This window comes from Neofelis nebulosa, chromosome X, assembly GCF_028018385.1.
Source record: "Neofelis nebulosa isolate mNeoNeb1 chromosome X, mNeoNeb1.pri, whole genome shotgun sequence".
Classification (NCBI taxonomy): Eukaryota; Metazoa; Chordata; class Mammalia; order Carnivora; family Felidae; genus Neofelis; species Neofelis nebulosa.
The window spans coordinates 87,536,314-87,563,175 of NC_080800.1; the positions used below are offsets into that span (position 1 = coordinate 87,536,314).

Below are 26,862 nucleotides of genomic sequence, written 5' to 3' on the forward strand. Positions count from 1 at the left end.
TACAAAAAGAATTATTCACCATGATCAAGTAGGATTCATTCCTGGGATGCAGGGCTGGTTCAACATTCACAAATCAATCAATGTGATACATCACATTAATAAAAGAAAAGAACCATATGATCCTGTCAATCGATGCAGAACAAGCATTTGACAAAATTCAGCATCCTTCCTTAATAAAAACCCTCGAGAAAGTCGGGGTAGAAGAAACATACTTAAAAATCATAAAAGCCATTTATGAAAAGCCCACAGCTAATATCATCCTCAATGGGGAAAAACTGAGAGCTTTCCCCCTGAGATCAGGAACACAACAGGGATGTCCACTCTCACCTCTGTTGTTTAACATAGTGTTGGTAGTGCTAGCATCAGCAATCAGACAACAAAAGGAAATCCAAGGCATCAAAATGGGCAAAGATGAAGTCAAGCTTTCACTTTTTGAAGATGACATGATATACGTGGAAAATACAACAGACTCCACCAAAAGTCTGCTAGAACTGATACATGAATTCAGCAAAGTCGCAGGATACAAAATCAATGTACAGAAATCAGTTGCATTCTTATACACTAATAATGAAGCAACAAAAAAACAAATAAAGAAACTGATCCCATTCACAATTGCACCAAGAAGCATAAAATACCTAGGAATAAATCTAACCAAAGATGTAAAAGATCCATATGCTGAAAACGACAGAAAGCTCACAAAGGAAATTGAAGAAGATATAAAGAAATGGAAAAACATTCCGTGCTCATGGGTTGGAAGAATAAATATTGTTAAAATGTCAATACTACCCAAAACTATCTACACATTCAATGCAATCCCAATCAAAATTGCACCAGCGTTCTTCTCAAAGCTAGAACAAGTAATCCTAAAATTTGTATGGAACCACAAAAGGCCCCAAATAGCCAAAGTAATTTTTGAAGAAGACCAAAGCAGGAAGCATCACAATCCCAGACTTTAGCCTCTACTACAAAGCTGTCATCATCAAGACAGCATGGTATTAGCACAAAAACAGACACACAGACCAATGGAATAGAATAGAAACCCCAGAATTAGACCCACAAAAGTATGGCCAACTAATCTTTGACAAAGCAGGAAAGAATATCCAATGGAAAAAAGACAGTCTCTTTAACAAATAGCGCTGGGAGAACTGGACAGCAACATGCAGAAGGATGAAACTAGACCATTTTCTTACACCATTCACAAAAACAAACTCAAAATGGATAAAGGACCTGAATGTGAGACAGGAAACCATCAAAACCCTAGAGGAGAAAGCAGGAAAAAACCTCTCTGACCTCAGCCACAGCAATTTCTTACTTGACACATTCCCAAGGGCAAGGGAATTAAAAGCAAAAATGAACCATTGGGACCTCATGAAGATAAAAAGTTTCTGCACAGTAAAGGAAACAATCAACAAAACTAAAAGGCAACCAACGGAATGGGAAAAGATATTTGCAAATGACATATTGGACAAAGGGCTAGTATCCAAAATCTATAAAGAGCTCACCAAACTCCACACTCGAGAAACAAATAATCCAGTGAAGAAATGGGCAGAAAACATGAATAGACACTTCTCTAAAGAAGACATCCAGATGGCCAACAGACACAAGAAAAGATGCTCAACGTCGCTCCTCATCAGGGAAATACAAATCAAAACCACACTCAGATATCACCTCATACCAGTCAGAGTGGCTAAAATGAACAAATCAGGAGACTATAGATGCTGGAGAGGATGTGGAGAAACGGGAACCCTCTTGCACTGTTGGTGGGAATGCAAATTGGTGCAGCCGCTCTGGAAAGCAGTGTGGAGGTTCCTCAGAAAATTAAAAATAGACCTACCCTATGACCCAGCAATAGCACTGCTAGGAATTTACCCAAGGGATACAGGAGTACTGATGCATAGGGGCACTTGTACCCCAATGTTTATAGCAGCACTCTCAACAATAGCCAAATTATGGAAAGAGCCTAAATGTCCATCAACTGACGAACGGATAAAGAAATTGTGGTTTATATACACAATGGAGTACTACAGGGCAATGAGAAAGAACGAAATATGGCCCTTTATAGCAACGTGGATGGAACTGGAGAGTGTGATGCTAAGTGAAATAAGCCATACAGAGAAAGACAGATATCATATGTTTTCACTCTTATGTGGATCCTGAGAAACTTAACAGAAACCCATGGGGGAGGGGAAGGAAAAAAAAAAAGAGGTTAGAGTGGGAGAGAGCCAAAGCATAAGAGACTCTTAAAAACTGAGAACAAACTGAGGGTTGATGGGGGGGTGGGAGGGAGGGGAGGGTGGGTGATGGGTATTGAGGAGGGCACCTTTTGGGATGAGCACTGGGTGTTGTATGGAAACCAATTTGATGATAAATTTCATATTAAAAAAATTTAAAAAAAGAACTAATACAAATATTTGTAAACTTAAAACTGTAAAACATTGCTGAAATAAATTATAGAAGAGCTAAATAAAGGAAGAGACATTACATGCTGATGGATTAGATTAATATTATTAAAATGGCCACTTTTCCCAAAACTGAATTGCAGACTTGACACAATCCTTATCAAATATCAGCAGCTTTTTTTATAGAAAACTTGACAAGCTGCTTCTAAAATTTACATGGAAATACAAAGGACCTAGAATAACCAAAGCAATTTTGAAAAACAGGAACAAAGTTGGAGGAGTTACACTAACTGATTTCAAAACTTACTATAAAGGTAAAGACATTCAGAGTATAAGGATAGGCATATACATCAATGGAACCAAAACAAGTGCCCTAAATAAACTCTTACATTTATAGCCAATTGATTTTCCACAAAGGTGCTAAGACAATTCAATAGGAGAAATAATAGTCTTTACAATAAATAGTGCTGGGACAGTTGGATATGCATATGTAAAAATAGGAACATAGAACATTTATCTCACAAAAATTAACTCAAACTGGATAATGGTTCTAATTTTAAGAGCTAAAACAATATATATTCTAGAAGAAAACATAGAATAATATCTCTCTGACCTTGGGTTAAGCAAAGATTTCTTAGATATGATACCAAAAAGTCCAAATCATAAAGGAACAAATTGATAAACAGACCTCATTAAAATTAAAAACTTTGGTGCTTCAAAAGACACCATTAAGAAAATAAAAAGACAAGCTACCGACTGGAAGAAAATATTTGCAAATCACATAACTTATAAAGTTACTTGTATTCAGAATACATAACGAACCCTTACGACTCAATAGTACAAAAAAAACAAAGGCACCCCATCAAAAAATGGGTAAAAGACTTGAACCGACACTTCACCAAAGACATAAGAATGGCTAATAAACACATGAAAAATATTCATGATTATTTTTTACAGAAATTCAAAGTAAAACCACATGGAGATATTAGTATTAGTACATACTCGCTAGTATGGCTGTGAAAAAATAAAAGGAAAAATAAGTGTTAGAAAGGATGTAAAGAAGTAAGAACATCACTGATGAGAAAGTAAAATGATGCAACCATATTGGAAAACAGTTTGGCAGCTCCTCAAACAGTTATACACAGAGTTATCATATGACCTAGAAATTCCATTCACTCAAGAGAAGTGAAAACATATCCACACAAAAACCTGGACATGAATGTTCATAGTATTAATCATAGTAGCCAAAAAGTGGAACCACCCAAATGCTATCAAGTGGTGAAAGGATAAAAAAAATGTGGTATAACCACACAATGGAAGACTATTTAGTAATAAAAAGGAATGAATTGCTGATACAGGCTACAACATGAACAAACTTCGAAAACACGTTATCTGAAAGAAGCCAAATTCCAAAATCACATATTGTTAAGATTCCATTTAAATAAAACACGTAGATACAACAAATTTATAGAGACAGAAGGCTTGGGGTAGGCATGGGGGTGATTTACTGCAAATACACTCAAGGGAATTTTGCAGTGACAGAAATGTCTTAAAATTGGATTGTACTGATAATTGCATAATTCAATAAATTTGCTAAAAATCACCTGATTTAACACTTACAACAGGTGAATTTTATCACATGTAAATTACATACCTCAGTAAAGTTGTTTAAAAATTAAGAAAAAACACTAGTCTCACAAAATGTTAAATAATAGGTAAAATATATTAAAAGACATTAAAGAATAATTAAATGAATGGAAAAATATACCATATTCACACTTGAAGTTCTGAAGATTCATAGTGCAAATATGTCAACTCTCCTCAATTCATTTAAATACTTGATAGCATCTCGGGGTGCCTGGGTGGCTCAGTCGGTTAAGCATCCGACTTCAGCTCAGGTCATGCTCTCATGGTTTGTGAGTTTGAGCCCCACGTCAGGCTCTGTGCTGACAGCTCAGAGCCTGGAGCCCCCTAGGATTCTGGGTTTCCCTCTCTCGCTGCCCCTCCCCCACTCGTGCTGTCTCTTCCTCTCTCTCTCTCTCATAAATAAGCTTTGAAAAAATTTAAAGGGCACCTGGGTGGCTCAGTCAGTTGAGTGTCCGACTTTGGCTCAGGTCATGATCTCACGGTTGGTGGGTTTGAGCCCCGCATGGGACTCTGCTGACAGCTTGCTCAGAGCCTGCAGCCTGCTTTGGATTCTGTGTCTGCTTCTCTCTGCCCTTCCCCCGCTTGTACTCTGTTTCTGCCTCTCAAAATAAGTAAATATTTAAAAAATTTTTTTAAGTTAAAAAAAATTTTTTTTCAACGTTTTTTTTTTTTTTTAATTTATTTTTGGGACAGAGAGAGACAGAGCATGAACGGGGGAGGGGCAGAGAGAGAGGGAGACACAGAATCGGAAACAGGCTCCAGGCTCCGAGCCATCAGCCCAGAGCCTGACGGGGGGCTCGAACTCACAGACCGCGAGATCGTGACCTGGCTGAAGTCGGACGCTTAACCGACTGTGCCACCCAGGCGCCCCCAAAAAAATTTTTTTAATAAAAATAAAAAATATACTCAATGGAATCTCAATCAAAATCACGTAAGAGAATATGTGTGTATGTGCATCTGTGTGTGTGTGTGTGTGTGTGTGTGTGTGTGTAACTTGACAAGCTGATTCTAAAATTTCCATGGAAAAGCAAAGTATCAAAAGTACACAAACACTTTTAAAGAAGAACAGGTGGAAGGAATTGTTCTCTTATTGTACCATATAGCAAAACATCAAAAATCAAAACTGTGATACTGATTCTGATATACTGATAGCCAAAAAGACCAAAGGAACAAAAGAGAGAACCCATAAAAACATCCATGCATACATGACCACCTGATATATAACAGAGCTAGTAATATAACAACAGTGCAGGGACATTTTCAATATATAGTGTTGGGATAGAGGGCTATTTATATGGTAAAAAAAAAAATCGTGAAATCCTACTTCATATCATATACGGAAATGAATTTCAGCCAGATCAGACTTAAATGTGAAAGGCAAAAACATAAAGCTTTTAGAATAAAGAACAATATCTTCTTGAGCTCATGTACGGAAGGATTTATTAACCAAGCACAAAAATCAGGAGGTAGAAGGAAAAATTAATAGATTTTACTACATAAAAATGAAGAACTTTTATTCATCAAAAGACACCATAAAGGCAGTGAAATGATAAGCCACAAAATGGGAATAGGCATTTTCAACATATAAATAACAAAAAGCAACTATCCACAATAGTAAAGAACTTGTACAAATTTATAAGAAATGCATGTAAGATTAGAGATGAAGTTTGGAGACAGAATATTCAGGACATATAACCACAACACTTTCCAAGCTCCTTCTTCTCTGTAGTAGTACTGAAGGTAAGTAGTGATCACTGAGATTTGTCCTATCTCAGGGCTTTGGTGCTGAGCTATTGCTTTGATACATGCCTAAAATGACCTCTGAACCAAGACTGCATCTGGATACAGATATAAACAGACGATATTCAGGTAGGAAATAGACAATTCCACATTTGCTAAATGGGCAAAGGAACTGAATAGTCATTTCACAAAGGAGGCTATCCAAATGGTCAATAATGTGTGAGAGGGTTTCCAACCTCATTAGATATCAAGAGAAGGAAGTTAAAACCACAATGAAACAAACAAAATAATATGGACCTGGACTCCTGAAAAATATCAATGCCTGAAAAACAGACACACACACACACACACACACACACACACGAACTGTTCTAAAGCAAATTAAATGCAATGTGTGATCCATAATTATAACCTGGATTTAAAATTAAGAACTCTAATTGAAAACTGTAAATTAGATAATATCGGGGTAACAATGCTAAATATCTTAAGAGTGATCATAATACTGTGATTATATAGGAGAATGTCTATATTCTTACAAGATACATAATGAAGTATTTAAGAGTAAAACCTCTTGGGGTGCCAGGGTGGCTGAGTTGGTTAAGCCTCCAACTTCGGCTCAGGTCATGGTTAACGGTTCATGAGTTCGAGCCTAGCATCAGGCTCTATACTGACAGTTCAGAGCCTGGAGCCTGCTTTGGATTCTGTGTCTCCCTTGTTCTCTGCCCGCCCCTGCTCATGCCCTCTCTCTGTCTCTCTCTCAAAAATAAATAAACATTAAAAAAAAGAGTAAAACCTCTTAATGTTTGAAATTTACTTTCAAATTGTTTAGCAATATACAAACCACACACACATATTCTCATGTAGAAGAAGACAGAGGTATAGCAAATGTGGAAAAATGCCATAGTTGGTAAATGTACATGAAGGGTATGGGTGTACTATTCTTTTGATTTTTCTCCATGTTTGAAATTTTTCAAAATAAAAGGTTGAGAAAAATAAGACCTTACTAAACACTAGAAAAAAAGAAGTAATATAAATGAATGTAAATTATTAAGAAAGGGCAAAAATAATATAATGAAATACAAGTAAATGCCCATCAGATTGGAGTCTGACAATACACAGTGTGGACAAAGATATGAAACAACCTGAACCTTCTTCACACGTGTTTGGTGGCCTTTTGTCTTGGGACAATCCCTTCACAAAGAGTTAACATCTATAAAGTTGAACATGTATGAATTCTTCACCCCTCAATTCCACTCCTAGGTATATATCCTGAGAAACCCCTGCACATGTGTCCCAGGACACCTGTACCAAAAGGGTCACAATAGCAGAACTGATACTTATAGCCCCCAGATGGACACAACCCACATGACCAACTACAGTAAAATGGATAAACAAAGTTTGGTATGTCCACATAAAGGAATACTATACTGCAATGAAAGTGAATGAACTATGGTTATGCATTGTAATATGGATGAATCTCACAAATATAGCATTAGGTAGAAAAGGAAGACCCAATAGAATACATACAATTCATTGATATAATGCCTAAAAACAAGCAAAGCTAACCACTGTCTAGTGATATATGTATGGGTGGTAAAATATATAAAGCAAAGAAATTATTATCACAAGTCAGGACAGTAATTATATCTGGTAGGCAGGGGGGTGTGATTTCTGAAGAGCATACAAAGACTTCTGGAGTACTGGCAACCTTTTATTTCTTGACTTGACTGAATGTACGTGTTAAGTACTCTTTGGCATGACCCATTTCATTATTAAAAATATATTTTTAAGAAACATGAGTGAGGGGCGCCTTGATGGCTCAGTCAGTTGAGTGACGACTTCGGCTCAGGTCATGACCTTGTAGTTTGTGAGTTCAAGCCCCGCGTCAGGCTCTGTGCTGATGGCTCAGAGGCTGGAGCCTGCTTTGGATTCTGTGTCTCCCTCTCTCTGCCCCTTCCCCACTCATGCTCTGTCTTTCTCTGTCTCTCAAAAAGGAATAAACGTTAAATTTTTTTTTTTTAAAAAAGAAATGTGAGTGAGAGGTAAAGAAGCAAAAATAACTGAGTGTACTGGACTGAACAGTATCCCTCCTCCCCACCCCCCGTCAAATTCATGTCCACCCAGAACCTCAAAATGTAACCTTATTGGGAAATAGAGTATTTGCAGACACAATTAGTTAAGATGAGGTCATACTGGATTAGAGTGGACCCTAAATCCAATGACTGGTATCTTTTTAAGAAGGTCATGTAGAGACACAGAGACACAGACACACATGTCATGTAATGATAGAAACAGGGATTGGAGTGATGTCTCTACAAGCCAAGGATTGCCAGCACCCACTAGAAGCTAGGAGACAGGCATGGAAAAGATTCTTCCTCAGAGTCTCCGGAGGAAACAACCTTGTCAACATCTTGATTTGAACTAGCCTCCAGAACTGTGAGAGAGGAATTTCTGTTGTTTTAAGTCAACCAGTGACTTAATAGCTAATACAGATTTTGTACTGGAAAATAGGGTGCTGCTGCAACAAATACCTAAAAATGTGGAATTAGCTTTGCAATTGGGTAATGGGTAGAGGCTGGAAGAATTTTTGAGTTGCTTGACAGTAAAAGGTTGGTTACCTTGAAGAGACTGGTGGTAGAAGTATGGGTATAAAGAGCAGTTCGGGTGAGTACTCAGAAGTAAAGACGACAGTAGAGAAAGCTTCTATCATCTTAGAGACCACATATATCATCATGAATAGAATGTTGCTAGAGAGATATGAACATCAGGAAATGTGCTTCTGGTAAGGCATTAGAAGGAAATGATGAACATGTTATTGGATGCTGGAAGGAAGGTGATCTTTGTGATAAAGTGGCAGAAACTTGGCTGAATTGAGTTCTTCTGTTGGGTGGGAAATATAACTTATAAGTGATGAACTTGGATATTTAGCTGAGGAGATTTCCAAGCAAAGTGTGGAAGATGCAGCCTGATTTCTCTTTGATGTTTACAATGAGAAAAAAGAGACAGATTAAGGAAGGATCTGTTAAAAAAGAAACCAGCACTTCATGATTTAGAGAATTCTCAGCCTATCTACACAGTGTGCTCTGGAAACAGGGCCAGTGGTGTGACTGGACAAACTTTCACTGAAGAGATTAGGTGTCAGCAGAAGCCAGGGGTGGAGGAAGGGCTATCCAGAAAGGATCTGTGGAAAACCTTTATAACTGATGGTGTGGATCTCTTGACATACCTGAGACCAACATGGTTTTGGAGAATTTTATACCAGCAGAAACAGTAACAGCCTGGTGTGAATGTGACAAAGACAGGACAAAATGAAGAATGACTACAAAGGAAAAGCCAAAGAGGCAAAAGCCAGCGAGGGTGGGCTTGCAGCTACCCTGGTAGGCTGAGAAGGTGGGGCTATCCCAGAGGACCCAGAGAATAAGACCCTCCCCGGGGGCCAGAGGACAGAGAGTTAAGCCCAGAGCATTACTCTCAGTTCTGAGACCTAACAGAATTTGCCCTTCTGGGCTGTTAACTTGCTTTAGACCAGTAACCCCTTTATTTCTTCCTTTCTGACCTTTCAGAATGGGGATGCCTATCCGATGCCTGTCTCCCAATAGTATTTTGGAAGCAGATAATCTGTCCAGCTTCACAGAGAATTTTGCCTTAGGGTGGAACATACTCAGAGCCTCAATGACACCTGATTTTCATTATTTAGATAGTGACACTTGAGACTTTTTGAGTTGATATTTAGATGAGATTTGGGACTTAGACTTGCTAGTTGAACAGGTGAAGACTTTTGTGGATGTTACAATGGGGTGCATGTATTTTGCATGTGAGACACGTATGAATTTTTAAGTTTATTTCTTGAGAGAGACAGCGAGCACGGGGGAGGGGCAGAGAGAGGAGGTGAGAGAGAATCCCAAACAAGCTCTGCCCTGGTAGTGTGGAGTCTGATGTGGGGCTCGAACCCATGAACCATGAGATCATGACCTGAGCCGAAACCAAGAGTCGGATGCTTAACCGACTGAGCCACCCAAGCACCCTGAGACGGATATGAATTTTTGGAGGTCAGATGGCAGACTGTACTAGATTGAATAGTGTACTCTCAAAATTCATGTCCATCCAGATCTGGCCTCAGACATGACTTTATTTGGAAATAGGGTCCTTGCAGATGTCAGTAGTTAAGATGACATTACACTGAACTAGGGTGAGCCCTAAATCAAATGACCGATGTGCTTATAAGGCCATGTGAAAGCAGAGACAGAGACACACACAAGACTGTCATGTGATGATGGAGGCACAGATTGAAATGATGCATCTATAACACCAAGGAATGCTGGTAATTGCCAGCACCTAGAGGATACAAGGAAGGATCCTCTTCTAGAACCTTCAGAAAGAGCATGGCCTGCCAACATCTTGATTTCAGACTTCTCGCTGCTATGAAAAGATAAATTTTTGTTGTTCTAAACCACTAGCATTGTGGTAATGTGTTACAGCAGTCCTAGAAAAATAATACAGTGATTGTAGAAAATTCTTCCAAGAAATCATGTAGAGAGGAAGAAAAACTATTGGCATACACAATATGAATGAATCTCAAAAACATATGCTGAGTTGAGGAAGCCTTACACAAAAAATACATAGTATGTGGTTTCATATATCTGCAGTTCTAGAACAGGAAAAACTAATCAATAGTGGAAACAAACCAAGACACTAGTTGCCTCTGGAGAATTACTGAGAAGTACAACAGAACTTTCTGGAGTGGTGGTGATCTTCTGTGTATTAGGTTACACACATGCAGTGGTATGCTAGAGATGGTCCAATGATTATACGCCTGTCTTCCAGACTCCAGCGAGAACACTTTGGTAACGTGAAATTTGCCATGGTGCGACTATATAAACCATGGAAACTGGCAAATGATACAAATCAGCATCCTTTAATTTTCTGGAGAGCTGGCTGTTAAACATTTACCAACACATCACTACAAAGAAATGTAGACACTGGTGAAAAGTTAGCAAATGAACACTTAAAATTTGTACATTTCACTGCATGCAAATTTTACATCAAAATAAAACATTTAAATATTTAATTCTAGCTAACAGTATGCATACTGAAGTATTTATGGGGATATATATTTACACTGGCAATTTATTTTATTTTTTTAATGTTTATTTATTTTTGAGAGAGAGAGAGACAGAGCACGAGCAGGGTAGGAGCAGAGAGAGGGAGACACAAAATCTGAAACAGGCTCCAGGCTCTGAGCTCGACACAGGGCTCGAAGTCACAAACTGTGAGATCATGACCTGAGCCGAAGCTGGACACTCAACTGACTGAGCCACCCAGGTGCCCTGGCAACTTATTTGAAATACATCAACAAAGTAAGATAGATTGATAGATGAATAGAGGGAGAGGTATGTGATAAAATACTAATGGCAGAGTCTAGTTGGTGATATAATGGGTGTTTGTGATAAAATTCTTTCAACATTTCTGTGTGTTTGAAAATTTTCATTAAAGACTGGAAAACATCATTTCATTTCCTCTATGGATATCAAAAAATATTAACATATGTACTTAATTCTATACTTTTTATTCAATTTTGCTATTTCACTTTTTAAACCAATTACTACTTTTTTTGAGAGACAGTGTAAGCGCATGTGCGCATGAACAGGAAGGGGCAGTGGGAGAGAGAATCTTTTTTTTAATGTTTATTTTTGAGAGAGAGAGAGAAACAGAGCACGAGCAGGGGAGGGGCAGAGAGAGAGGGAGACACAGAATCTGAAGGAGTCTCCAGGCTCTAAGCTCTTAGCACAGAGCCTAATGCAGGGCTCAACCTCTCAAGCCATGAAATCATGACCTGAGCTGAAGTAGGACACTTAATCGTCTGAGCCACCCAGGCTCCCCCAAGAAAGAGAATCTTAAGCACGCTCTATGCCCAGTGCAGAGTGTGAAATGGGGCTCAACACGGGGCTCAATATCACAAGTATGAGATCATGACCTGAGCCGAAATCAAGAGTCCCACACTTAACCAACTGAACTGCCCAGGTGCCCCCAAACCAATTGCTACTTATTCTGTTTATAGCAAAGGGAGAGAATCTAAACATACTGTTTGCTCAAGTAGCTAAACAAATGAAAGGTATTTTTTGTTTTTATCATGTTTTTAAAGGTAGTTCATGGTAGGAGAAGGTACACTGTGGAAACTGGCAAACAGTACAAAGCAAGTTCAAACCCTGAAAGGAAAGAAGCAATACTGGGGAAACTGACTGAGGTCCTTGGGGAGATAAGAGGGCTAGGATCAAGCACAAAGGTGTAAAGATTAACTTCAGGCAGGAAAAACGTACCTACCACTGAGTTGAGATGGAAGAAAATAAGGGTCAGGATGCAGATATTAACAGAGTCAGGCAGAAAGTAGATGAAGGCTCTTATCGATGACAATGTTTCCTTTGAAATGGAAAGACTATCTGCTAAAAATAATGAAACACGGACGGAAAAGAGTAATGAAGATCTAAAATAGTATATATAAGGAATGAAATGGAGAGCTGACCAGGGACTAGGAGACAGATTGCTGAACAAGGAAGAAGGCTCTAGACAAGACCAGACATGAAGAAACTGTAGAGGCATTAATCAGCAAAATTATATGTCTGTTCTCTAGCAGTGCTCAAAAACTATCATGCAGAAATAAAGAAGGCTATTAGTTGGATTGATTGAGGAGTGATGTTTGGTTGGGTGGGTATAACACATAGACCAGGAAACAAAAAGAATGTTTCATTGGCAAGAACATGAGTAAATAATGGATGATGGAGTCTAAGTAAGATGTGCAAGGAAGAGGATACAGGAAGGGGATGACAGACTGTGAGAAAATTAAAAGGTCAAGGAACTAGAGATTTCAACAGGGTTGAAGAAATGGTATAATGGGTGTTAAGAGAGTTGCAAAGGCCAAAATATGAGAAAAATGTTGTGGTCAGAGCGATATAGTAGGATTTAAGATTTCAGAGGAAGAGTGATAGAGTAGGATTTAAGATTTCAGAGGAAGGTTATTTCTAGGGATAATAAATGTTGTTCTCCCACTGATTTAAGGTTAGAAAATGGAATATGCATTACTTCCCCCAAAATAGTTATCTCATGATATAGCAAAATCACACTTAATAAACCAAAAAATCTTTTCAAATCACATATACAGAAGCTATGATCAAGAGCACAGTCATGTAAGAACAGACCTAGATTTAAGTCCTAGCATGACCACATAATGATTGACCTTGAGAAAGTCACTTATCTCTTCAGAAGCTCAATTTCATTATCTGTAAAATGGGTATAATACTGTCACTATCTTGTAGGGCTACTGTAAAGGTTAAATGAATTAACATACAAAATGCTTAGCACAAAAACTGGCACAAATAAGCCCTCAAAAATTATCAGCTATTAGGAATCCTGTTTCCATGTAAGAAGTAAGCACATTTCACCCTGCCTCTCCCACTAAACACAGTTATAAAAACTGGAGAGAATGCATGGAGCATTTGAAGACTGCAAAAAGCACACAGTCACAGGTGGAACAGGTGAGAATTTGAAATAACAAAGAACCCATGCCCAGACACAGCATAATCAGATTGCTGAAAAGTAAACAGAAAGAGTAAAAAAAAGAGTAGAATAATAAAGAAAGAGAGTTTTAAAACCCTTGTATTTATAGTCCATTGATTTTCTACAAAAGTACAAAGATAATTTAATTGGGAAAGGATAGTCTTTTCACCTAAAGGTGCAAGATAATTGGATATCCATACACAAATAAATTAATGTAACCCTAACCTTACATCATATGTGTAATTCAGGAATTCAAAATGGTTCATAGACCTAAATGTATGAGCTAAAACTATAAGTCCTCCAGAAGAATACACATGAGAAAATCTTTGCAACTTTGGATTAGAAAGAAATCTTAGTTATATGCCAAAAGTGCAAGTCATGAAAAAAAAGTAAGTTGGACCTTGCCAAAATCACAAACTTTCCAGCTTCAGAAGATACTCTTAAGAGAGGGGTCATCAGTGGAAATGGTAGAGTCAGGAACTCTTGAAATTCCCTCCTCCATAAAAACAATGAGAACACTGGCAAAAACTGTCAGAATCAACTTCTCCAGGACTCTGGAAATTAACCGAAGGCCTGCAGCAATCTGGGGAATATTTATTCAATAAAAATAGCTAAATCTCAGTAAGAATAATAAATTTTGTAACATTTTAACTTGCCCTTTTCTCATCCATTTCTCCCAGGCCTGTGGTAACCTTGAAAACCAACAACCTGAAATCACAGTGAAAACCAGCAGCCTGACAGCTACTGGAGAGGGAAGAATGGGGCTGGGGCTCCTTCAAAGAACCATTGTCAGAGAACTGTTATTACATGGCCTTTCTAGTGGCTCCCTGGAAGATTCCACAAGCAAAGCTCTCCTTGATGTGACTCAAAGTTCACCACCCAGTAGTAAGAGCCTTTTCTCCCAGAACTTTTGTCAAAAATAATCAGAGGCAGGGGCGCCTGGGTGGCTCAGTTAAGCATCTGACTCTTGATTTCAGCTTAGGTCATGACCTAATGGTTCATGAGACTGAGCCCTGCATTAGGCTCTGTGTTGTCAGCTTTTAGAGCCTGCTTGGGATTCCCTCTCTCCCTCTCTCTCTGCCCCTTCCCTCCCTCACATACTCTCTCTCAAAAGAAATAAATAAACTTAAAAAAAATAATAGTCTGAGGCAGCTGGTGAATTTTTCCCCTGCCTGAGGTGGTGGAGCTGGGATAAATAATAGGTTGACAAACAGCTCAGAAGGAAATCTTGGGAGATGAAATGCCCTTAGAGGGCACTGAAAAGCTCCAACATTCTTCTAGGAATCTAAAAGGCTACACATGTGCACAGGCCTGTCCACATGGCCAGAGCTGTATGCATGCTCAGGAAAGACTGAAAAAAAACCAACCCTAAGCTCTTACCTCTGACTAATCTCAACTCTCTGCACAAATAGGAAGTGAGGGCTAAGATGGAACTGTAAACTGCTTGGCTGACTGTGGAAGATATACTCAGCTTGTATACAAATCCCTCAGTACTAGGAAATCCCTCAGTACTAGGAAAAGTACTCATTCTAGGCATAATTAAAAACACCGTGTTAAGTTAAAGACGGTTACATATTATATGGTTCCATTTATATGAAATGAGAGAATAGGCAAATCCATAGAGAGACAATAGATTAGTTGCTATCTGGGCTGGGAGAGGAAAAAGGTATTGAGAACAATTTGTGGGGTGATGGAAATGTTCTAAAACTACATTGTGATAATGGTTGACCAACTCTGTAAACTCACTACAAATCACTGAATTGTACATTTAAAATGAGTGAGCTTAATGCTATGTAAATGATAACACAATAAAAAAGTGGAAAAAAAACCCAACCCAACTACATCCTATAAGAAACTCTTTGTTTAAAAATTATGATGGGGCGCCTGGGTGGCTCAGTTGGTTAAGTATCTGACTTTGGCTCAGGTCATGATCTCACAGTTCGTGAGTTTGAGCCCCACATTGGGGCTCTGTGCTGACAGCTCGGAGCCTGGAGTCTGCTTCGGATTCTGTGTCCCTCTCTCTCTTCCCCCATTCTGCTCACACTCTGTCTCTCTCTTTCAAAAATAAATAAATATTAAAAAATTTAAAAAAACAATGAAACACACTTTCAAATATAGTAATATAGATAGGATAAAGGTAAAATGGAGAGAAAGTAATTCCAGAATGTTGGAGTAAGGACCTTGAAAAATCTGCTCTTCCATAAAAGCAAAATTTGTCAAAAAATTAAACTTTTAGTAAGTCTGGAAATTAAATACAAGATAGACATATAGGGTCATGTGGGTGGCTCAGTCAGTTAAGTGTCTGACTCTTGACGTCAGCTCAGGTCATGATCTCATGGTTCGTGGGTTTCAAGCCCTGCATCAGGCTCTACGCTGACAGTGTGGAGCCTGCTTGGGAATCTCTCTCTGCCCCTCCCCCACTTGCGTGCACACTCACACTCTCTCGTGCGTGCGCACTCTCTCTCTCTCTCAAAATAAATAAATAAACTTAAAACAAAAAAGACATATAGACCAGTGGAACAGAATAGAAACCCATAAATAAACCCTCACGTATATGGTCAACTGATCTTTGGCTAGAGTGGCAGAAATACATGATGGGGAAAGGATTGTCTCCTTAACAAATGATGCTAGAAAACTGAATCTCCAGAATGAAATGGAAAAAGAATGAATGGAACCCTTATTTTATATCAGTCACAAAAATCAGTTAAAAATGGATTAAAGACTTAAAAGTAAGACCTGAAACTCTAAAACTCCTAGAAGAAAACATAGAGAAAAATCCTCTTAACACTGGTATTAGCAATGAGTTCTTAAATATAATTCCAAAAGTGTAGACAACAAAAGCAAAAACAGGTCAGTGGAGTTATAAAACTAAAAAGCTTCTACATAGCAAAAGACACAAGAGAGTGAAAAGGCAACCTACAGAATGGTAGAAAATATTTCTAAACCATATATCTAATAAGGGGTTAATATCCAAAACATATAGGGAACTCCTACAACTCAATGGCATAAAAACAAAACCTATGAAACTAATATAAAACTGTATATACTGGAATTCAAATTTTAGAAAATAATTTAAGTGTCACCTGGGTGGTTCAGTCTGTTAAACATCCGACTCTTAGCTTTGGCTCACCTCAGGTCATGATCTCATGGTTCATGAGTTCAAGCCCCATGTTGGTCTCTGTCCTGTCAGTGCAGAGCCTGCTTGGGATTATCTCTCTCCCTCTCTCTCTGCCCCTCCCCTGCTCTGTCTCTCTCAAAAATAAATAAAACTTAAAAAACACTTTTAAAAATAATTTAAAAATTTTAAAAAAACTGATAAAAAATGTGCAAAGTATTTGAATAGGCATTTCTCCAAAGAAGATATATAGATAACCAACAGGTATATGTAAAGGTGTTCAATAGCACTAATCATCAGGGAAATGTAAATCAAATCCACAATGAGATATCACCTCACAACTGTTAGGATGTCTAGTATCAAAAAAAACCAAAATATAACAAGTGTTGGTGAGGATCTGGAAAAACTGGAACCTTTGTACACTTTTGGTGGGAATGTAAAATGATGTAAGTGCTACAGAGAACAGAATGGAGTTTCTGCAAAAGATCAAAACAGAAATGCCATATTATAAAGCAAGCCTACTTCTGAGTATTTATTCAAAAGAACTGAAATCAGAATCTGCAAGAGATATCTGCACTTACATATTAATTGCAGCACCATTCATGATAGCCAAGATGTGGAAACAACCTAAATGTCCATCAATTTATGAATAAAGAAAATGTGGCATATATATACAATGGAATATTATTCAGCCTTAAAAAAGAAGAAAATCCTGCCATGTGACAACATAGATGAACCTCAAAGACATTATGTTAAGTGAAATAAGCCAGTCACAAAGGACAAATATTGCATGAAACAACTTACATAAGGTACATAAGATAATCAAACACATAGAAGCAGAGAGTATAATGGTGGTTCCCAGGGGCTAGGAGAGGAGGAAAATTAGGAGCTATTATTTAAAGGTTATAAAGTTTTAGCCATGCAAAATGACTAAGTTCCAGAGACCTTTTACACAACACTGTACCTATAGTTAACAAAACTGCATTGTACACTCAAAAATTTGTTTAAGTGGGTAGATTTAATGTTAAGTGTTCTTATCATAAATAAGAAAGAAAAACAGGGAATGAGATGTCCATAAGTTGCTTTGAAAAGTTAAGACATACCTCTGGGACTCTAGAACGTAACAAACATGTGCTGGGCTATGTCTATGCCCAGGAAAGTTAGAGCCTAAGAAGTCACTAATCTCTCAGCTCTGGCTGACCTTAAGGCTCTGTATGAGCAGGAACTGAAGTCTAAGGCAGAGTTGCAAACTGCCTCCCTGAGCACTGAAGGAGTAACCCAACACACACACACACACACACACACACCCTCAACAAAAGCTGGTAGAACTTTTTGGTTAAAGGTATTTAAGGAAAATTCTCTCCAATCATTAATAGACCACTATGCTAACTGAACAGACTTCAATGGCTGCACATGACAGAGAATTCAAATTTACAGAATTAGTCTAGGCAAGTCACTAAACAAATAGCAACAACAACAAACCCTAGGCATGTGGGGGATACTGATTTTCAGAGTTGACACATTATGTTATTTTAAATGTCTAATTTGTAACCAAAAAAAATTGTAAGACTGCTATGGACTGAATATTTGTGTCCCCTCCCCCAATTCATATGTTGAAACCCTACCAGTGATGTGATGGTCAGAGGAAGTGAGGACCTTTGGGAGGTAACTGGGATTAGATGAGGTCATGAGGGTGGAGCCCTCATGAATGGGATCAGTGCCCTTATAGAAGTCATGAGAGGGGCGCCTGGGTGGCGCAGTCGGTTAGGCGTCCGACTTCAGCCAGGTCACGATCTCGCGGTCCGTGAGTTCGAGCCCCGCGTCAGGCTCTGGGCCGATGGCTCGGAGCCTGGAGCCTGTTTCCGATTCTGTGTCTCCCTCTCTCTCTGCCCCTCCCCTGCTCATGCTCTGTCTCTCTCTGTCCCAAAAATAAATAAAAAATGTTGAAAAAAAAAAAATTAAAAAAAAAAAAAAAAAAAAAAAAAAAAAAGAAGTCATGAGAGAGCTTGCTTCCTCTCCCTGTTCTCTGACATGCGAGGTTGCAACAAGAAGTTAGCACCTGTAACCCAAAAGCGGACTATCACCAGAACCTGATCATACTGGAACCCTGATCTCAGACTTCTAGCCTCTAGAACTGTGAGAAATCTCTATTGTTAATAAGCTACCCAGTCGATGGTACTTTGTTACAGCAGCCTAAGCTAAGGTGGAGACATTACAATGGAATACTACTCAGTGATCAAGTGAGGTCTTGCCATTTGCAACAATGTGGACAGAACTACAGGGTATTATGCTAAGTGAAATAAGTCAGTCAGAGAAAGATTTCACTAATATGTAGAATTTAAGAGACACAACAGATGAACATAGGGGAAGGGAAGGAAAAATAAGATAAAAACAGAAAAGGAGGCAAACCATAAGAGACTCTTAAATACAGAGAACAAACTGAGGGTTGCTGGAGGACAGGTGGGTGGGGGGATGAGCTAAATGGGTGATGGGCATTAAGGAGGGCACTTTTAGAGATGAGCACTGGGTGTCATATGTAAGAGATGAATCACTGGGTTCTACTCCTAAAACCAAGACTACACTGTATGATAACTAACTTGAATTTAAATTTTAAAAAAAGAAAGAAAAGGAGAGTATGGCCCATACACAGGAAATAAGAAACAGTCAATAGAAACTTTCCTGAGAAAGCATATTGCGTTTCTCAGACAAAACCTTTAATCAGTTACAAGTCCTTCAAACAATTAAAGGAAACCATATATAAAGAACTAAAAGAATGTTTCAGAATGGCTTACCAAATAGGGAATAAAAATAAAGAGATAGAAATTATAATAAAGAACCAAAAAGAAATTCTGGAGTTGAAAAGTATAATAACTGAAATGAAAAATATACTAGAAGGGCTCAGCAAAAGATCTGGGCTGACAGAAGAATCAGCAAACTTGAAGATATGTTGACTACTCATCTAAGGAAGACTACTCAATCTAAGGAGCAAAAAGAAGAAAGAATAAAGAAAAAATAACAGACCCTCAGAGACCTGTGGGCAAACCAACATACACATAATGGAAATCTCAGAAGAAGGAGGGGCACAAAGAACATTTGAAGAATGAATGCCTAAAAACGTTTTCAAATTGATGAAGAACATTAATCTATACATTATAGAACCTTGACAGACTCCAAGTAGGACAAACTCAAAGGGGCCTACTTGGAGTCTAAGAGACATTTAGACCTGTAGCCAAATTGTCAAAAGCGAAAGATGAAGAATGAATCTTGACTGCAGCAAGAGAGAAGAGACTTACCATGGACAAGGAGTCCCAAATAACATCAACAGTTGAATTCTCAACAGAAACCACAGGGGCCAGAAGGCAGTAAGATGACGTATCTGATGTGCTAAAAGAAAAAGATCACCAACCAAAAACTTCACTGTCAGTCTGGCAAAAAACTATACATGAAAACTGAAGGAGAAATTAAGACATGCCAAGATAAACATAGACTGAAAGAATTCATCACTGCAAGACCTACCTTACAAGGAAAACTATAAAATACTTCAGGCTGAAATAAATGGGATACTCAAAGATAACTCAAAGAAAGAACACTAGTAAAGTTGACTATATAGGTAAATATAAAAAAAGACAGTATAAATGTATTTGTAACTCTTTTTCTTGTCCTGTCTGACCTAAAAGGTATCTACATAATGCAATAATTATAAAACTTTGTTAATGAGCTTAAAATCTATAAAGATGTAATTTGTGCGACAATGATAGTACAAAATAGGAAGGAGAGAACAGATATAAACAGGACAAAGTTTTTGAATATTTTTGAAATTACGCTGTATTAATACAAAATAATTTAAGCTGTTAATTATAATTCCCTGGGCAACTATTAAGAAAGCAACTAAAAAAAAACAGTAAAAGAAGCAACAAGTTAATTAAAATTATATACTGCAAAAACCTATTTAATATGAAGGAATGGGGTATCTGGGTGGCTCAGTCAGATGAGCACCTGATTCTTGATTTATGAGCCCAGGGTTGTGGGATTGAGGTCCAGATCGGGCTCTGCACTGAGTGTGGAGCCTGCTTAAGATTCTCTCTCTCTATCCCTCTGCCGCTCTCCTTTGCTTGTGCTCTCTCTCCCTCTAAAATAAAAAAAATAAATAAAGGAATAAATGGAATAACAGAGGAACAAAAAAGATATGACATTCAGAAAACAAATATCAAAATGGAAAATGCAAATCTTATCACAGGACTCCAATTAAATATATCAAATATAAATGAACTAAATACTCAATTGGAAGAAGGAATTAAAAAAGGAACATGACCTAACTATTTGCTGTCTACAAGAGATACACTTTAGGTTTAAAAAAAAATAATTGAAAGTGAAAGGATGGAAAAAGATATTTTTTTGCATGACAAAAAAGAATAAAAGTAGAGCAGGGTATAAGAAGTTTTTCTTTCTTCTTTTTTCCTTAGTAAGTCTAGCTACAGGATTATGAATTTTGTTGATCTTTCCAAGGGACCAACTTTTGGTTTTGTCAATTTTCTCTATTTTTTTTATTTTTTTGCTCTAGCCTTTATTGTTTTCTTCCTTCAGCTTGATGCGAGTTTAGTTCACTCTTTTTGTAGGTTCTTTTAAAAGACTTGTTTAAAGTTGTTTTTGGAGCAATTATAGGTTCACAGTAGAATTAATTGAGGGGAAGGTACACAGATTTCCCACATACCTCCCATCCCCACACGTGCACAACCTATCCCATTAACAATATCCCCCATCAGAGTGATACATATGTTACAACTAATGAATCTACATTGACCCACCATGATTATCCAAAGTCTATAGTTTACATTACAGTTCACTCTTGGTATTACACATTCTAAGGATTTGAACAAATTTTTGTAGTTCTTTTTTTTAACTTTTGTAGTTTTCAAGGTGAAAGTTTTTGGTTATTAATTTAAGACCTTTCATCTTTATTAATATGGGCATTTATAACTATAAATATGCTCCCAAACACTGCTTTTACTGTATTATATAAGTTTTGGTATGTTAAGTTTTATTTTCATTTGTCTCAAAGTAATTTCTAATGTCCCCTGTGACTTCTTTTTGACCCATTAGTTATTTAGTAAAGTGTTGTTTAATTTCTGCATATTTGTACATTTTCTAAATGTCCTTGTATTATTGATTTCTAATTTCATTTAACTGTGAATAGAAGTGGCAAGAGTGCACATCTTTGCCTTCTTCCTGATACTTGGGGAAAGATTTCAATCTTTTATCATTTGTCATGAAGTTAATTATTAACACAAATATATGGCCAATTTATTTCTGACAAAAATGCAAAAGAAAGAAAATGGAGAAAGAATACTCTCTTCAATGTATGGTGCTGAAACAACTGGAAATTCATAAGCAAAAAGTGAACCTTAACCTAAACCCCACACTTATATATAAGCATCAAGTCAAAAAGATCATAGATCTAAATGTAAAATATACAACTCTAAAACTCTTTAAGGAAAACAAAGAAGAAATCTTACTCATAATCTGTTGTTAGACAAAGAGTTCTTAGACATGTAAAAAAAAAAAAGATGCTACATGAAAGAAAAACCTGATAATTGGATAATTGGATTTTATCAAAGTTTAAAACATTTGTTCTGAGGCAAAAAACTTGTGTACTAAAAACTACAAAATGCTGCTGAAAGAATCAAAGATACAAATAATGCAAAGATACCCCATGTTCATGGACTGAAGACTTAATATACCATTAAGCTGTCAATACTACTCAAAGTGATCTATAGATTCAGTGTAATCTCTATCAAAATCCCAATGATATTTTTTCTAGAAATAGAAATATCCATCCTAATAGTCATATGGTATCTCAAGGGTTCCTAAGCGGTGAAAATCTTGGAAAAGAAGAACAAAGTTGGAGGTCTCACTTCCTGACTTCAAAACTTACTACAAATCTACAATAATTAAAACAGTGTAACACTGGCATAAAGACAGACATGTATACTAATGGAATAGAATGGACAGCCTAGGAACAGACTTTTGTATTTATGGTCAAATGAATTCTGGAGAGGGAGCTAAGAACATTCAATGGGTAAAGGACGATCTTTTCAACAAGTAGTATTGGGAAAACTGGATATCAACATGCAAAAAATAAAGTTGGATCCTTACCTTATAACTCATACAAAAAAATTAACTCAAAATAGACCAAAGACTCAAATGTAAGAGCTAAAACTATAAAACGCTCAGAAGATAACATACGAAAAAACCTTTATGACATTATATTTGGCAATGATTTACTGGCTTTGACACCAAAAAGCATAGGTAACAAAAGAAAAAACTGACAAATAAGACTATCAAAAATATAAACTTTTGCACATCAAAGGACACAATCAATAGAGTGAGAAGGCAACCCATGAAGGGAAATACTTGCAAATTATTTATCTGATAAAAGAATCAATATATAGAATATACAAAAAAATCCCACAACTCAACAATAAATAAATAAACAACCAGTTTAGATAATGGGCAAAGTACTTAAATAAACATTTCTCAAAAGAAGATACATAAATAGCCAAAAAGCACACGAAAAGATGCACATCACCAGTCTTTAGGGAAATGCAAATCAAAACCACAGTGAAATACCACTTCACACTCATTAGGATAGCTCTTACAAAAAAGAAAAAAAGAAATGAAGTGTTGGCAACGGTGTGGGAAAATTGGAATCTTTCTTTACTGCTGGTGGGAATGTCAAATGATACAGCCTCTATGGAAAACAGTATGGTGGTTCCTCAAAAGATGAAATACAGAATTACCATATGATCTAGCAATTCCACTTCTGGGTATATGCTCAAAACATCTGAAAGCAGGGACTTGAACAGACACTTGTACATCCAGTTTCATAGCAGCATTATTCACAACAGCCAAACGGTAGAAGCAACACAAGTTACTACTGACAGATGAAGGGATAAACAAACTGTGGTGAATACATACAATGGAATACTATTCAGCCTTAAGAAGGGAGGAAATTCTGGCACACAGATGACCTAGAAGACATTATACTAAGTGAAATAAGCCAGACACAGGACAAATATTGTAGGATTCCACGTATCTGAGGTACCTAAAGTAGTCGAATTCACAGAGACAGAAGGAATGGTGTTTGCCAGGGGCAAAAAGGGGAAGTATAAAAGGGAATGATGTTTAATGGGTACGGAATTTCAGTTTGGGAAGATGAAAAAGTCAGGGAGATGGATAGTGATGATGGTTTCAGAGCAGTGTGAATATACTTAATGCCACAGAATTGTACACTGAAAAAATGGTTGAAACGGTCAATTTTATGTTAGGTGTATTTTACCATGATGAAAAAAAAAGTCTGTTCTGCAAAAGGCACTGTCGAGAGAATGAAAAGATAAGCTACAGACTGGGATAAAATTTTTGTAAATCATATATCCAACGGAGAATTGCATTTGGAATACATAAAGAGCTCTCAAAAGCCAGAAAGAAAAGAAACAACCCAATTAAAAAACAGCAAAAGATTTGAACAGACACTTCAGCAAACAGGATATAAAGGTAGCAAATAAGCATATGAAAAGATGTTCAACATCATTAGCCATTAAGGAAATACAAATTAAAACTACAATGAGATACCACTTCATAGCTATCGGAAGAACTAAAATAAATACCAATGATACCAAAGGTTGACAAAGATGCGGAGCAACTGGAACTCTCATACATTGCTGGTAGGAATGCAAAATGGTTCAGCCACTCTGGAAAATGGTTTGGCAGTTTCTTATAAAGTTAAACAGACACTTACCATAGGACCCAGTAATCCCACTCCTAGATATTTACCTTAGAGAAATAAAAATTTATGTTCACACAAAAACCTGTACAAAAATGTTCATATCAGTATTATTCATCATCACCATAAACTGGAAACAGCCCAAACGTACTTCAATGGGTGGATGAATAAACAAATTTTGGAATAACCATAGAATGGAATGCTATCCGGCAACATGAATGAGCTATCAATACACACGACTTGGATGACTCTCAGAGGCATTACACTAAATGAAAGAAGCCACTCTCAAAAGATGACATATTGTACGATTCTGTTTATGTGACGTTCTTTAAAAGACAAAACTACAGTAATGGAGAACAGATCTGGGATTGCCAGAGATTATGGGTGGAGTTGGGGATGACTATCAATGGATGGTATGAGGGATTTTTAGGGTGATGGAGCTGTTTTCTGTCCTGATTGTGGTGGTAGTGACATGAATCTACATGATTTACATGATTTACAATTCACAGAATTGTACACCAAGAAAAAAAAAAGAAAAAACCAGGCAATTTTATTGTAAGTTCATTTTAAAAAGAAAATATTACTATCATATCATTATCAATAGTTATACTTTAGTGATTAATAAAAATATTCAGAATTAGTTGTGAAACAGGATCTAAAAATCATTAAGTTCACTTTACGTCTGATACAATAACTTACAGGTATAGAGAAAAAAATCAACAACACTAAATGTAAAATTTTACAACTTCTACTAACTCCTCACTTTAATATTCTACATCAGGATAATATGCTCCCTCTGGATCATTTCCTATAAACATTGTCATATACTGAATATGGAATTAAATAAGCACTCAATTTAGAAGTCTGGGACCCTATGTTACATTCCTAAAGCTAACACTGTAAGAAAACTCTCGACTTGCCTTTTGTGCCTAATTTTATCTTCCTCTTCATTGAGGTCATGTACTTGTCTGCACTTGTCTTTTTGTGGTATGCTGTGAAGGTTTAAAGCAAGGAGTTTCAAAGATAAGAAAAAGAACAGATTCATACACCACCCACCCACCCCAAATACCAGGTACTGCTCTAAGTGATTTACATGTTATTACCTCACTTAAGCCTCCTAACAACCCTATAATATAGACACTACTTCTATTCTCATTTTACAAGATGAAGAAACTGAAGCATAGAGCGGTAACTTGCCCAACATCTTATAACAAGCTAGTAAGTGGGGGAGCCAGGATTGTTCCAGCAGTCTGCCGCCAGAGCCCATGTTCTTAATCAGTAGGCTAGGTCTCTCCACAAAAGCCTGTTCACGTGTTCTTTCATTCCTTCCTTCACCGCTGCTCTTCCAATGTCTATGTTCTCTCTGCCTGTAACAACGCATTCATTCGTTCTCAGGGCTTTATGTACCACCTAAGCGTACATGATTCCCAATTCTGTGTATCCAGCTCTGACCTCTCCCCTGAGCTTTACTCCTGCTTTTCCAACGGCTTCCTCAGTATGGGTGTTTCATGATGCTGCCATTCTTACCAATTCAACATGTTTAAAATCAAACTCCTAGCCTTCCGTCAGAATTTCCTCATAAAGACTTTCTTAATTTTGCCAGCTGTTAAAGGCATACAGACTAAAACAGCTGGGTTACCTTTGACCTCTCCTTTGACCCTCTTCCTTCACTCTCAGGCAATAAGTTTAACCAGTTCTTCTTGGTGATGTCTCTTATAACCATACCTGCCTCTCTTTCCAGTACCACTGCAATCATTCTAGTCTAGATCTTCATACCTACATGACTATAAGACCTCCTAAATCATTCTCCCTGCTCCCAGTTCTTTCTCTCTCTCATCCTGTTTATTGGCAACCAGATTAATCATTTTCAAATACTGCTTTTATCACATTACTCCTGGCTCAAAATCCTGGAACCATATCCAAACTCAGTAACTGAATAACTAACTCAGTATAACTAACTAACCAAATAAAGTTCAAAACATTTAGCTACCTTTCTAACCTTGTCTCTCACAACAGCCTTAGACATGCTGGTGTGCCACACCACCATCTGCAAATAAAATGCCTTTCCTTCTCCTTACTAAGGAATAGGTAGTATTAAAGGAATGTTTAAATCTTACCTCCTCTGAGAGGCCTTCTTCAGTCATGCCAATGCACAGAGGCCTTTCTCTCCAATGAACTCCAACGGCACCTAACAACTGCATCTAGCGTTGTTACTAAACGTTACATGGTTCTCGCTCCAACCAGAACTTTACTCACTAGAAGTCAGGAATGATTTCTTAAGTTTCCGTGCACCTGCCACAGTGCCTAGCAAAACTCATCTGTTAAACTAATACTCTCTGGTTAAGACACACACCATTTATCTATAGACTTTGTGCTAATTTATAGTTCAGACCAAAGACCCTTCACAATCTAGCCTCACCTACCTTTCCAGTATCACTCTCTCTCATCCCCTGCTGTGCCCTATGCCTCCTGCCACAATGAACTTTTCACTGTTCCCTAGATGCACCAGGCCCTTCCACAAACCTGCTCCTATTCACCTACTGTCTGTCATGCCCCCTGCCCCTTATTTACCTGACAGTTGACTGTTGAGCTGTCAAGGCTTAGTACAAATGTCAACTCCTGACTCCCCC

At 37.5% G+C, this 26,862-nt stretch overlaps 1 protein-coding gene across 5 annotated transcripts in view; it reads right to left on the reverse strand.

Annotated features, from left to right (window-relative positions):
• The window catches only part of RBM41 (RNA binding motif protein 41), a 64,387-nt gene that overhangs the window by 32,620 nt on the left and 4,905 nt on the right, over positions 1–26,862 (reverse strand). For 4 of the 5 annotated variants that reach the window (XM_058714696.1, XM_058714694.1, XM_058714693.1 and 1 more), the window contains exon 5: positions 25,153–25,224. The exons of the other annotated variant lie outside the window; for it this stretch is intronic. In XM_058714696.1, the coding sequence (XP_058570679.1) occupies positions 25,153–25,224 (72 nt within the window). The remainder of the gene's footprint in view (positions 1–25,152; positions 25,225–26,862) is intronic. 5 annotated transcript variants of the gene reach the window in all.